Genomic DNA, 12,402 nt, shown 5'->3' with positions numbered 1-12,402 from the left:
CGGGGCCGGGAGCGGGATGTGGTGCGTGCGGGCCTGGTTCCGCACCTTGAGCAGGCGGTGCGCGGGCACCCGGGCCGGTTCTCTCTCGTGACGTCCGCCGAGATTTGAGAAACGGCGTCTCTCTCCTCCCGATTTGAACGGAGGTGGTTTTACTTTTCCAAAATCGGCACTTCAAAGAGGCCATCATCGGAGCTTAAGAATAAAATTACTCTAACCTATTCGTAGACTTTAAAAATGTATCTGCTCCGCCCCTCGGTACCCTGTGGCTTCGCAACACTGAACAGCCCAAATTTTGGGTTTAGTTACCTTGCTGAAGAGTTTGAGGTTATCATCTCCAGGCAAACACTGTCATGAATTAAGTAGCCAAAGATGATTCAAAACTCGTCATTGTAATTTATGACTGATAAATACCTCTTGTATTTTGCAGAATCAATGCCATCAAAGTCAGTTTCTTCTCATGCTTTATGTTCCTTTTTCTTAAGTTCTTGGCTGCCCCAGATGGTTCCATTCCAAGGAAGTCACTGGGAGACTTCACTGCTGGCGTTCAGGGCATCTCTCCCCGTGAGGTGAGTGCAACTACCATGGAGTTACATGGAAGTGTTTTCATCCTTGGGGAACACATTGTCCCGAGTCCAAATTAACTTTTAACTATAGATTTTTTCTTTTAAATCACTGTATGTAAAAGTACTTAAGAACCATTGGCCTCTTGAGGAGAGTTTAACAGTAACCTATACAATTACCGCTTTATGCTTGTGCGTAGTCGTATTTGCTTCCTCAACCACAGAATGTGTTTGGAGATGTTCAGATCTAAGCTGTGCTCCAGAATCCTCTTTTGAGCAACAATGGAAAGGAAAGCCTAGCTGAACCGAAAACACTTTACTACAAAGCGGTATACCGGACAGCCTGCATTTACATATATGTTACATTTTGGTATCCATGTTTTGTTTTGATGCAACTAGATTTAAAATATCCTGGTCGCTATTAGGTACCATCAGAGAGACTGTTTCACACTATTAAAGGTTGGTTGTTCGATCTGCAAGGCAGGAATGATATCCCACACATCCACTGTGAGGATTAGTTTTGTGTTTGTGGAGCGTGGCATGTTATCTTGGGTATACTGGATCTGCGTGGAGGAGTACAACAGGAGAGTAACATCTGCACTGTGGATTTGGTTCCACATGTGGAAATTTTAAAAGCATGTGTAAAACCACTCACTCTCTTCTTTAATGTGAGGTGACAGGAGTATTTGCAGATAAACCTGTGACCTGCTCTGCTACACTCTGAGCTAGTGCGCAACAATTTCAATTCAATTTTTGTGGAATCTCCTCAGGTCATTCTGATGTTCAGCACAAAATTGGAGATTGCCTTTCTCAGGCAGGTAGTTCTCTCTGCAGAAAATCTCACAAGACGTATTACTGTCTCCTGGAAACTACTTTACTTGAATAAAGCTAATGGCAGGAACTTCTTTGGTCCCCAATGGGACCAAATTAAGCAATGGGAAGGAACGGTCCTTAGAAAAGTAAAGTGGAAGTGAAAGTTGCTGGTGTTGAATTAAATGACAAAAGATCTTCTTTCATTCACGTAATTATTTCCCTTGTAGAGCACAACCAAAGAAGAAGAAGAAAGTGGATGTAAAGAGAGAGCAAGCACAGAAGGATCGTATGAAAAAGAAGATTAAAAAGTTGGAAAAAGCTGCCCCTGAAATGATTCCAATTGAGGATTTTATAACACCACTTAAGTACTCGGATAGCAACAGGTAAGAAAGACTGTCTTTTCACCATGCATTCATGGTAGAAACACTTGTAATTTCTTTCTCTGCAAAATTGCAATGTAGTGCTAGCCTGCGTACAAAACCTTACCTACTTCTACTGGGACAAAAATGTGGAAAGCAAATTTTATTTGTTCCTGCTAAAAGCAGTGAAAAAATAGTAACATGAATTTCCTGTTAAAATGACTGTGGAAAACCTCACAGACATTGTGTGAATGAAATGTATTCTTTGGGTTTGGTGGGGGTTTTATTTGTTGCGATGGGTTTTTTGTTTTTCTTGTTGTGTGTGTTTTTTGGTTTTTTTTTTAATTTGCTCTTTGGAGTGCAGGCTATTTCTCTATTACAGTGTTATCTTACTCTTTATCAGGGTGCGAAGTCTTACCCCTCTGTCATTTGAGGAGACCGAAAGAAGAGTTTTACTTATGAAAAAGTGGTGTTTGTTTAAGCAGAAGCAAGATAAGGCAGAGAAGAAAGCAATTCAGACCCTTGTAGAAGCTCAGCAAGAGGCACTAAAGGAACTGCGCCTTGAATCTGAAGAGCTGTATCAGGCAGCAATCAGACGAGATGAGGGACTCTTCCCTTTTGAGAGAGATGGACCTAATTATACCCCGCCACTTCCTGGTTATGATCCTCCTGAAGGAAAATGTGTTGATATCACCAAAGTGTATACACAGTGATGGAGGAGTTTGTTGTTCATCTGGCATGAGCTACTCAGCCGACTGAAGAAGGAAAGAATGGAATAAGAATAAACAATTTCTTCTGCAGGTTAAAATACTGTAGGTGTGTGACTGTAAAAAAAAAAGTATTAATGAAGTATCTGTTTGGGTTTTTTAAGCGGCTATCTAGGTAGTAAGACACCCAACAAAACTACGCTACCTTACACTTGTGCCGTGCTAGAACAGGACAAAGAAGTAGTGTTTTACAGAGTATTTTATCTTTCGGGGCCCTCTACCTCTCATCCCTCCATACACTCCGGAGCAGCATTTTTTTTTTTGTTCTGCATAAACCACAACTTGGAAGATTCCTATGCTATGAGGAAAGAATGTCACAGTCATCACATCAGAGTCTGTACTATAAGGGAGGTAGCAGCTGACTGTTTACTGCCTTTCTTTTCAGACTTCAGTGAGGTACTTCTGCATGTAAGAGGGAAAACAGATGGAAAACATACCGTGACAAAGCCAAAATTAAGTTTTGGTTTTTTTTGCATTGCCATGTAAATATCATAACTAAGTTTAAGGGTTTGCCCTAAAACAAAACGGGTCTCTCTTCAGTTATTTAAACCTTTATTTTTGTAGTAATTTTGAATACTGCCATGGACACACACCACCATTCAAGAGCAGTTCCACAAAGGGGCAGGGTTGCAGTTCCAGGGTCTGCACTATCATCCCACCAGGTGAAAAGCTCTTAATCCACGACAACAGTGAATCTGGAAAATACCTCTTAAATGCCAGTGCTTGCGATTGTCCTGAACTGGCAGGGAGAAGTCCCAGCTTGCTTTTGTTCTCCCATCTGGCAGGCCTGGGGTGGGCACCTTGTTCCAAAAGTGCAAAACACCATCCGTTAGGGGAAGAGGTCCTCATCTAGCAAGAGGAGCTAGATCATGTATGCACCGATTTGGGATTTGCCTGCTGAGATGAAATCCTAAAGCGTAAGACAGTAGTAAGAGACCAGAATCAAATTAAGCACCTCAATTCTCCCTTTAAGAAATACTAGGTGTTTAAATAAACTCTCAGAATTTTTGAATGAGTACTAAAGCATTGCAGAGCAGAGCTACAGTTGTAGAGTTTCAAGATGATATGGAAGAAAAAAAAACCCAGCATAGTTCTGCATTGTGTATTACATCACTGACCAAACACAGCAAAACAGTCTTGCTAATTTGGTTTATCTTGGTCAAGTGGAAGATACCAGTCAGGTGGTGGGCTCTTCCTGAGCATCCACACTGGAGCATATTTCTGTTTTTCCAGAACTCGAGCTCTTTCACTCTTGCACAAAGCTTCCTGAAATACAGGAAAAAAAATATTACCATTATGGTATTGGATGTTCCAGTCTTACAGAGCTTATTTCCTGCTATGACTATTTGAGATAAAATGAGGAACAGAAATTTATCATGTACATAAGGAAGCTTTTAACAAAGTAAGTCACATTTATATTTTGCCTCGGACACCTCCTTTATGAAGAAAACTACCACTTTTGTGCTACTCTCCCTGCCAGAAGTTGTCCTAGTTGGCTGAAAGGATGAGTTATGCTGCAGCCTGTGCTGAAGGGCTCCCATCTTTCGGCATTCGTGGGGCTGTTGCCAGGAGCGTTTCTGGACGCCCCAGGAGTACTTTTTGCTTGCAACATGGCAGCTTTTCGTATTAGGAAGGGCATATTAGAGTAACTGAAATCAAGAGCTTTTACAGCAAAACACTGTCAAAATACCCCCGCTAGCTGTTAAGGCCACCCCAAGTAGACGCCTGATTTCCCAACCCCTCCCCGTTGTGTGACCGCCGAGACAGCTCGCCCGCAGGCGGCTGCGGGGGTCTCTCTCCCACAAGCAGCGGCCTACGGAGCTCCGGGCGCGCTGCCCGCAGGGGCCCGGGCGGGACAGCGACCGATAGTCTCCAAGAGAACAGGAGTCCTTTAGCAAACATAAGATACCCTTGCATATTTCAATGGTTACAAATGTGCTTCAATTTGCTGATATAAATTTAAGCAGTTTGCATCTGGGGGTGCTGAGATGCCCTGCTACTGTGCCCTGTTCTGTGCCTGCATTTGCACAGCTAGCTGTTGATGGTAGTGCAGGTGGTGATGCTTATGTCAGTATCACAGATGCCAGGTCATGTTTGCTTGTGACCAGATTTCCCCTTGTAATATGTCCCTGCCACCTGCCCTTCCATCACTCAGTACCCGTACAAGCTGCCTGTGCATTAGGCAGGTAGGCATTTATCTTCCTGAAATCCCTCTGGGGTGAAAAAAAAAATTCCCTCTGTACCCATTCCTTACAGGGGGGGAAACGAGGGAACAGATCCTTACAGATGCTTAAGCATCTAAGTCACAATTGCTTTAGGGGTGATGAGACATCTGAGTTGCTCATTAATCATGGTCAATGAATTAGTCCAGCTTCTGGAAGAAGCAGGAACTGAACTCAAACCTCCCCAGTCTTTTTTCATTTCCTGAAACCAGAACCAGACTATCTGCCTTCCCCCCCCCCCCCCCCCCCCCCCCCCCCCCCCCCCCCCCGCTTCGGTTTCTCTGTGAAATCACCACACCAGGGACGCGCGCTGGTCAGCACGGATCCTTTACTCGGCCCGTCAGGAGGGAGCACAGGGGTTTCACCCGGTTACCCATCTAAAGGCTCAACAGGGACACGCCGGCCCTGGGAGGGATGCACAAGCGAACACCGACACCGCTATTCCGAAGCGCAGGGCGCCAGAGCTTTGCACTCCCTTCCTTCACTGGCACCAGGCAGAGAGGCTGGGTCTCGCCTCTCCCCACGCGTGCCCTTAGATTGCTACAGCACGTTGTTGTATCTGAACTATTAAAAGGCATGTGATTAATTATAAATATAAAAAGCAATTACAGGGGGATTGCTTAGGATGATTTATAACCCAACACCTGAAGCTAAGATCAAAGAAACACCCTGCACAAAAGTCTTAAACACCCAAGTGTTAGCCTTCATTTGCACCACACCAAAAAGCTTACCTGGAACTGTGGGAAAAGATATACAGAGGGAGGAAAATATCAAGCACAGAGCAACGTGAGACCATCATCACTCAGGATTTGAGGAGAGCATGTAGTCTAAGAACCTGACCTTTTACTAAGGTAGACCTCGTTGGTTTTACTTCTCAGGTTTACCCAAGACAGACTTTCCCTCTTTACAACAAATACAAAAAACCTCCTTCAGAATTCCTAAAACTTAATTTTCAACTGGAAATTAAGACAGTCTGACAGCTCCGGTTTTAAACGTGAAACCAAAACCAGTAAAAGTGTTCCTGCATTGCAAAACAATCTCTCCTCTCAACTGCAGTAACGAAGATCCAATATGCTGCAATTGTTTTATTTTCCTCCTAACTGACTAAAGGTACCACAACTTAGGGTTTTCTTCCCTTTTTGCGCAGGGACTGGCCTTCTCCTGAAAAGGCAATAAACCGGCTTCCAGATTCATCCTGGAGAAAGGAAAGAGGGAAAAAAGATTGTTACTTCTTTGCTCACTGCTTGCGTGTGACGAAAGCTGAACAATCGTTAGAAAGAACATTCCACCGGAGCAGCAACTGACTGTAGACATTTCACAGCCTTAATCTACATGATAACTACTTTCTTTCTGAAAACAAAATACGAGCATTTCAGTGACCTTTCAGCCAACTGAAACAAGTATGCACTGGCTTATGAAACTTATGTCAGGCCAATCTTTTTACATCAGTAAGCAAGGACATCAGAGATTGCTTTCACCTAACTCAATCCACTTTTTAACTACTACCACTTTGTAACAGAAGTGCACTGTGAAAAATCAAGTATGGAGAGAGGAACCACAGACTCGGACAGTAGTTCTAATTCTGTGCAAAATTGGGAAGGATCCAACTTTATTTACCTCTTCAACTTTCTTAACTAGTGGACGTGAGTTTCTAATGAATGTGATTCTACCAATCTTGAAGTCATAGTTGGGTATTCCTCTGGAAAAGAAGCATAAAAATATTATGAAAGAAGTTTTATACCTACCATCCAATTGAACACAGTGAGACCTATTCTATGTCTGTCAGTGTTGTACCAACACTGGCTGCGAATTTTCATTACCAAATAATTCTAGAGTTAAACCACTGAATTATTTTCTGAGGGTAGGCATGCATTGCATGAAATAATCAGATACTGGAGCTGCTGTAGAAGCTTGGCTGTGGGCACGTTTCCACATAGCCTGTGGTTTCCACAGGGCCATGGAAACATTTTTCCACAAGGGTTCAATTTTTATTGTGACACGCGTAAATGACAACACCAACAAACCCACACATGGCTTGGCTTTAGTTATCCACCGAACTCAAAATAAGATTTCACTCTACACCAAGTTTAACTTTAGAAAATTGGCAGGGTTCTGTGCATCACTCAATCCAGCCCACCAGCCCAGTCTAGACCTGCTGCCTCTCCCTACTTGTCTTCTATAGAACCAGAGTTGATTGACTTTTGGCAACATTAGCTTAGGATCTGCATCTTAAGTAGTAAGGGACCTCACAGTCAGTCTAGAAGATTAGGCTATTTATTTTCTAAATGCAAACTTATGACAAAATTAGCTTGTTTATATTGCAGGAGCAGAAAAACAAACAACTCCGCTCAAACACTGATCCTTCACTTGCTGACAACCAAATGAAACAGACATACCTTCGAATGTCTCCTGGTTTAATTGGCGATGGACTAGGCTCAACACCTTTCTTCTTGCCATCCAATCTGTTCCCAGAGCCAGAGAATGCCTATGTATACATAACGAGTTTTAATTGAACCTTACCTTGTATTTGAAAGCACACTGCACAGGGATACTAGATTCTGTAAAATCTTACTATCATTTTTATTTAATTATTTGATTCAGCATGTTTCTTTCTGGTACATATAAGCTGATGAACCCTGGGTGTAGGAGTATGTTTCTGTCTCCCATTTATAGACTGCCCTTTTAAGGACAGCAAGTCACACCTGTTATTGGCTGTAAGCACCACAAAACATTCACAGATACTTGCCAGTTAAATGATGAGCACCTCTAAGAACAGGTGCTAGCATTTTGCAGTTTTTTGGAACAACTCTCCCTCACCATTTTACAACATTCAGAAACCAGCAGAAACATGGGACTTACACGAAATCCTATGTCACTCACATATCCACTATGGTCTGCTTCAACATCCTTTGAGGGGAAAAAAAAAAGTTAGTTCATTGCGTTCATGTTGTCATATGCAGAACACATGAAAACAGTTCCACATATTTCTGACCAAACAAAACTTCAAAACAATCCCTTTCCAAAATCTTCCAAAATCAACAGTTAGCAGACAACCATCTCCTAAGTAACACAAGCAAAAGCATCTGTTAAGTGAAGTTTAGTCTTAAGAAATTGCTTCAGGAAAAAAATTTATGTTGGCGCTCACTGTTCCATCACAAGCAAGCCTGACTTCTAGGGAATACATTTTTGAAGAACAGAAGCTTAACCTACTGTGGTCTCTTCATGCTGTGCACTTCTTTCTGGTTCCTTGTACCCCAAAGGAGCATCAAAATCCACCTATTTACACAAGCAGCATGAAAATAAGCATGATTGATATTTTTCTTTTACTCATATAAGCTTTATACTGCTATTCCTCCAAACTCCACAAACTATCACTCCATTTTGATCTAGAAAGAACTGAAGTTTGCTTGTTAAACATTTTAACTCAGAACTAAAAAGACTAAGCCTCCCAGGAATGACTCTTAGCACGTAACTGAAACAGAGCAGTAAGACAGCACCCCACAGTATCACTGGAGTTTGAATCAAGGCAGGGCTGTTAAATAATCTAGGCACTACAGTCACCTGATGGTACATGAAGTGCAGACCACAGATGTGGTTACAAAGGTACTTGGGGTAGTCTCAAATGAGTCATCTTCCCTACCCCATCCAATTTTATCTTTCCTGCAGCATCAGAGGTGCTTGGTGCACAGTGCTATCACTGAACAAGATGCCCTCTCCTTTTGGGAGGACACAGTAAAAGCAGACTTTCCACATCACCTTTAACTTACGTTCATATCGCATTCTATGATGGACACAGCCTTATCTGGTTTGGTCTCCATTACCCGAAGCTCATAGATCTAAAACAAGAATGAATATTTTAAGATTGCACATGAAAGAGCTCAGCTTACACATAAGAAAAGCATATCAAAACCTCTCCCTTCAGATAGCTTCAAGAGAATTGAAATAAGTGTTCTTTAGGTTGAGGACTGGGTACTGCAGGGTCTCTAAAGAACTGGAGAGCAAAGATTTTTAACTTAGAAGATTGCTATATACTGGAGCTAGAGAAACCTACCTTTTACCATGCCTTGCTGCACTCTTACTGTACCTTATCTGCATTTTTGAAAACAAATTGAGTTTAGGATAAATTCTGTCCCTTGACTTGTAAAAACAGCACAAAAATTTATTTTCTTGTGAGTCAAGAAACACTCTAAGCAGCTCAGGAGAAGACTTAACTGAGCCCTTTTCTCCTCCAATAGAAAACCAATTCTCAGATCTACCATCTCGCATTACTTGTCAACAATACTGCACAGCTCTGTATTGATTGTTTCAGCACCAACATCCAACAACTGAGCTTAGTCTGTAACCCCAAGTGATCAAATGTGCACACGTGCTGCCAAAAATACTCATCTGTAAAATCTACTCACAAGATGTAGTCAAAATACTCATGTGGTCATAAGCTCCTGAAACACAGCGTACTTTTTTTTACATGGGACAGAATTTATTTCCTCAAATTGATGGTAACCAAACAAAACCTGTGTGGACTGGTGTTGTATACTGTACCTTTTCATTGTAGTTGATGGCAATAACATCCCCGGTAGTTAGACAAGCAAAGTTTCTCAATGCATTTTCTAATCTTTGGAGTATGTTAAGATGAAACATTTGTTTTCAATGCAACATCAAAGCTTTAAAGTTACTATGTTATAAAACTCTGATCCTTGGTCTCTCAAACGTGGTTTCAAAGTCATCAGTACTGTAGATAGAAGAACTTGTACACGCTAATGTTTACTAAAAGGCTAAGGGACGCTCAAACTCATTGGACTTTAAGCCAAGATTCATGCTGCTTCACTCCAGACTACACTTTGTGCAAGCAGCTGGCCATGTCTCTGTACATAAGCTCTCCATCCTTTTTGTTTTCAGAAGGAGCAGTAGTAGTTACCTACTACTGGAAGAGTATGAGCCACACCTGAAAAGCTAGCCCTGCTTCATCATTCCAATTTGGGAAAAAACTTTTGTCCCCTGCTCTATAATTGAATAGGAAGGATACACAGCTTTGGGATTGGTGATGTCAAGAAAATCTGGACTCTGTGGCTGAAATTTTGAGTAAGTAGCAACTTGAAGATTAACACTCTCCACTTGCACCAGGCCTCCCTCTTCCAGCAGCAAGTTCTGCATCATCTGTAAGAATGAAAACAAAGATACAAACCACTATCAACATGACTGATGTTTTTAATTCTCTTTCCTTGCATATACCTATTTTCGCTGGGGCCACCACCTTCCTTGAGATGCACCAGTTTACCATGGTTTAATTTCAGGCAGAACATCAGGTGCATCTTAAAAAGTAGTCTGCTTTGCTTACTTAGTTAAACTCTCATGGAGGGAAACCTGAGCTGTGACTGAAAGCTGTTGTAGGAACATGACTAGCAAAGACACGTGCTTTCAGAAAACATTCCACCTCTTTAATATTAAACTGGCAACTCACTAATCCTACTCTTCAGGTTTTGACAGTTCAGCATGAGACAACTCACCCAGTGTGGAAGGTAACATATGCCCTCATCAGCCACAAATTCAAGCACTCCACAGTGTGTCATTCGGTCTGAATTTTTATTTGTCAGCTTAAACAGCATCGGGTAAGTAATATTAAGTCGGCCTGGTGAGAAAGGAGAAAATAAATTTTATTTGTTAAAAGCCACTAACACATTTCTGAAGCTTTCAGAGATTGAACATTAGCAAGAAAATGGGCCAGACTATAGGAGGGATTCCCCTCACACCATTATTCCAATTGCTCAGAACTACAAATCCAGGAGGGAATGCAGATACACAAATACTGTATTGCCATCGCACTTAGAACTTTAAATGCCTCTCCAACATTTCCCCAAGCTCAGAGATGAGCAGGCAGCGGGTATTAGCAGAGGAATCTATTACTGTTATGTCCTTGTGCTATTATCAGTTAGCTCCTACCTAATGAATTTTAACAGGCCCTGCCTATTTTAAAACTAAATCCTGACTAAACTAATTTCTCAAAGAAATTCTATTAAAGCTAAAGCTCGGCGGGGGGGGACGACACACTGACGGACGACGACGACACACACCCCTATAGTTAAAAAGGCAAATAAAGACCATTTATACTATTGATTCAGTTATCTTCTTCCCCATTTCAAAGTTAATTATCACTTACTTTGTCTTTAAAATAAATTTTGCTCCAGACAACAGCATCCAGAACAAGCAGGTTGAGATCAAGAATTTACTAGATTAACTGTAACCATTATACTGAGTACGCTATTAATAGTTAATAAATATTGATTCATGCCTCAGGTAGCCTAACACTTCACATGTCTGTACTTGAAGACAGACAAGCCTCATTAATTCTGACAGACAAAATACTTACAAAACACATTTTTGGAACTAATTAGTCTCATATTCTCTATTTAAGTCAGATTTTAATAGATAACTAAAATCCTGTGGTATTTGCTTATGCATTTGCTCATATTTCTAATGTTGTTATTCCAGAATAAAATATTCACTTACTGAGTTGATCCAAAGCCGATGGTGGCATAATTACTGCAGAAATGAATAAGAATGTAAGATTAGGAAAAGTATGACTGTACAAAGAGTACATAACATACAATTTTATCATTCCTTTCTCTAAAATCTCCTCTAAAAAAAAGGAGATTCTAAAATCTCCTGCAAATTCACTTTTGAGCCCGAGATTTCAGTAGAATCAGTCATGACAAATATACCTGCTAGCATGGAGATTTCAGAATTTAATCAGAAAAAAAGAGCAGACAAGGTTTTACAATACCTAGTACGAAAGAAAATGTTTCCTAAAGGTAATTTTGTTTGGGCTTATAGGTGCTCTTAAATCGATGCCAACTCAAAACAATATAGCATTAGCCTGACAGCCTGCAAATTAAGTTGGCCCGTCTATTCTCTTTGTTCAAGCTAAGCGAGATACAACAAGGAGGGAAAAAGAGTCCTTAATCATAAATTTCCAAGGTTCATAATGAGCCTAAGATTTTAACAAGAGACTTTAGAAAAGAAGAATGTCTTCTCATAATGCTCGTAAACCAGGACTCAGTCGGTAAGTTTTTTAATTACACACTAATGCAATGAAACCCTCCTCCTTCCTTCTTAAAGCCCCACCCAGGGTGCTCTCCCAGCTCCAGCCACAAAGCCAACAGTATGTCTCCATGCCGTTCAACAATGTTTCTGCAGCCTTGGCCAAAAGCTGTATTACTTGATATTATTCACAAACACTCTTCCAACAGGTTATTAGTCAAAATAAAACATGCACATACTCTTCCCGCCTTTCTCCACATCTGACCTGTCATTAGGTCCGGCAAGCATGGATACCGAGAAACAGCGGTATTGGGTTGAGAAGCGGTTCTGGAAAACCCGAGGGATGGGGTGATCAAACATATTGAAAGAGAACTAGGGGGAAAAAAACCACAAAGAGAAGAGTGTATTAATAGGTATCCACAGCATACTGAAGTGTTACAGCACTCACTGAAGTCTCCTGAAGCTTAGCTAAAAGTACACTTAGGAGCCGTACGGTTGATTTCCCTGTCAGCTGAGGCGCCCCTCTTTTTTCATACAGCTTACGCGCTGCTTGGGGAAAGATCTGCGCGTCAAGCGCTGCGTGGGGAGACAGAAAATGGAAGCGGCGCACTTCCAGGTTACGCTGAAAACACGGCTTGGCTGACCA

The 12,402-nt window shown here is 41.5% G+C and overlaps 3 protein-coding genes across 4 annotated transcripts in view; 1 reads left to right on the top strand and 2 right to left on the bottom strand.

Annotated features, from left to right (window-relative positions):
* LOC103912466 (protein HIRA) overlaps positions 1-184 on the bottom strand; it is a 45,456-nt gene extending 45,272 nt beyond the window's left edge. Inside the window, exon 1 of the mRNA XM_009318741.1 lies at positions 46-184. Within this exon, the coding sequence (XP_009317016.1) occupies positions 46-184 (139 nt within the window). The remainder of the gene's footprint in view (positions 1-45) is intronic.
* A 302-nt stretch (positions 185-486) lies between these two features.
* Positions 487-2,582, top strand: MRPL40 (mitochondrial ribosomal protein L40). The gene is made up of 3 exons (XM_009318629.1): positions 487-566; positions 1,601-1,756; positions 2,136-2,582. Exons 1-3 carry the CDS (start codon positions 499-501, stop codon positions 2,443-2,445), a joined length of 534 nt encoding a protein of 177 aa, XP_009316904.1. The 5' UTR covers positions 487-498; the 3' UTR covers positions 2,446-2,582.
* Positions 2,583-5,033: 2,451 nt separating this feature from the next.
* Positions 5,034-12,135, bottom strand: UFD1L (ubiquitin fusion degradation 1 like (yeast)). 2 transcript variants are annotated; one of them, XM_009318610.1, is made up of 11 exons: positions 11,996-12,135; positions 11,226-11,258; positions 10,226-10,347; positions 9,745-9,875; positions 9,261-9,333; positions 8,489-8,557; positions 7,932-7,997; positions 7,581-7,628; positions 7,118-7,206; positions 6,339-6,420; positions 5,034-5,916 (listed from the first exon to the last, which is right to left on the bottom strand). In XM_009318610.1, the coding sequence occupies exons 1-11, from the start codon at positions 12,114-12,116 to the stop codon at positions 5,842-5,844; spliced, it is 909 nt and encodes a 302-aa protein (XP_009316885.1). In that variant the 5' UTR covers positions 12,117-12,135; the 3' UTR covers positions 5,034-5,841. The 2 variants fall into 2 exon arrangements, with proteins under 2 accessions (XP_009316885.1, XP_009316892.1); XM_009318617.1 differs by having other exon boundaries at positions 12,022-12,127.
* Between the last annotated feature and the right edge of the window lie 267 nt (positions 12,136-12,402).

Source organism: Pygoscelis adeliae, unplaced genomic scaffold (genome assembly GCF_000699105.1).
Source record: "Pygoscelis adeliae isolate BGI_AS28 unplaced genomic scaffold, ASM69910v1 Scaffold410, whole genome shotgun sequence".
In the NCBI taxonomy this organism is placed as follows: domain Eukaryota; kingdom Metazoa; phylum Chordata; class Aves; order Sphenisciformes; family Spheniscidae; genus Pygoscelis; species Pygoscelis adeliae.
Note: the sequence above shows the minus strand (reverse complement) of the source record. Positions and strands in the feature narration are given on the sequence as shown.

Bases quoted from the DNA above. Each gene is read 5' to 3' on its own strand.
- UFD1L (XM_009318610.1), bottom strand. From the start codon at position 12,116: ATGTTTGATCACCCCATCCCTCGGGTTTTCCAGAACCGCTTCTCAACC. The intron at 9,334-9,744 runs GTATCCTTCCTA...CATACTCCAAAG, and splicing joins ATCACCAATCCCAAAGCTGT to ATTAGAAAATGCATTGAGAA. The intron at 8,558-9,260 runs GTACAGTATACA...TTCTTGTTTTAG, and splicing joins CCATCAACTACAATGAAAAG to ATCTATGAGCTTCGGGTAAT.
- MRPL40 (XM_009318629.1), top strand. From the start codon at position 499: ATGGTTCCATTCCAAGGAAGTCACTGGGAGACTTCACTGCTGGCGTTC. The intron at 567-1,600 runs GTGAGTGCAACT...TTTCCCTTGTAG, and splicing joins AGGGCATCTCTCCCCGTGAG to AGCACAACCAAAGAAGAAGA. The intron at 1,757-2,135 runs GTAAGAAAGACT...ACTCTTTATCAG, and splicing joins AAGTACTCGGATAGCAACAG to GGTGCGAAGTCTTACCCCTC.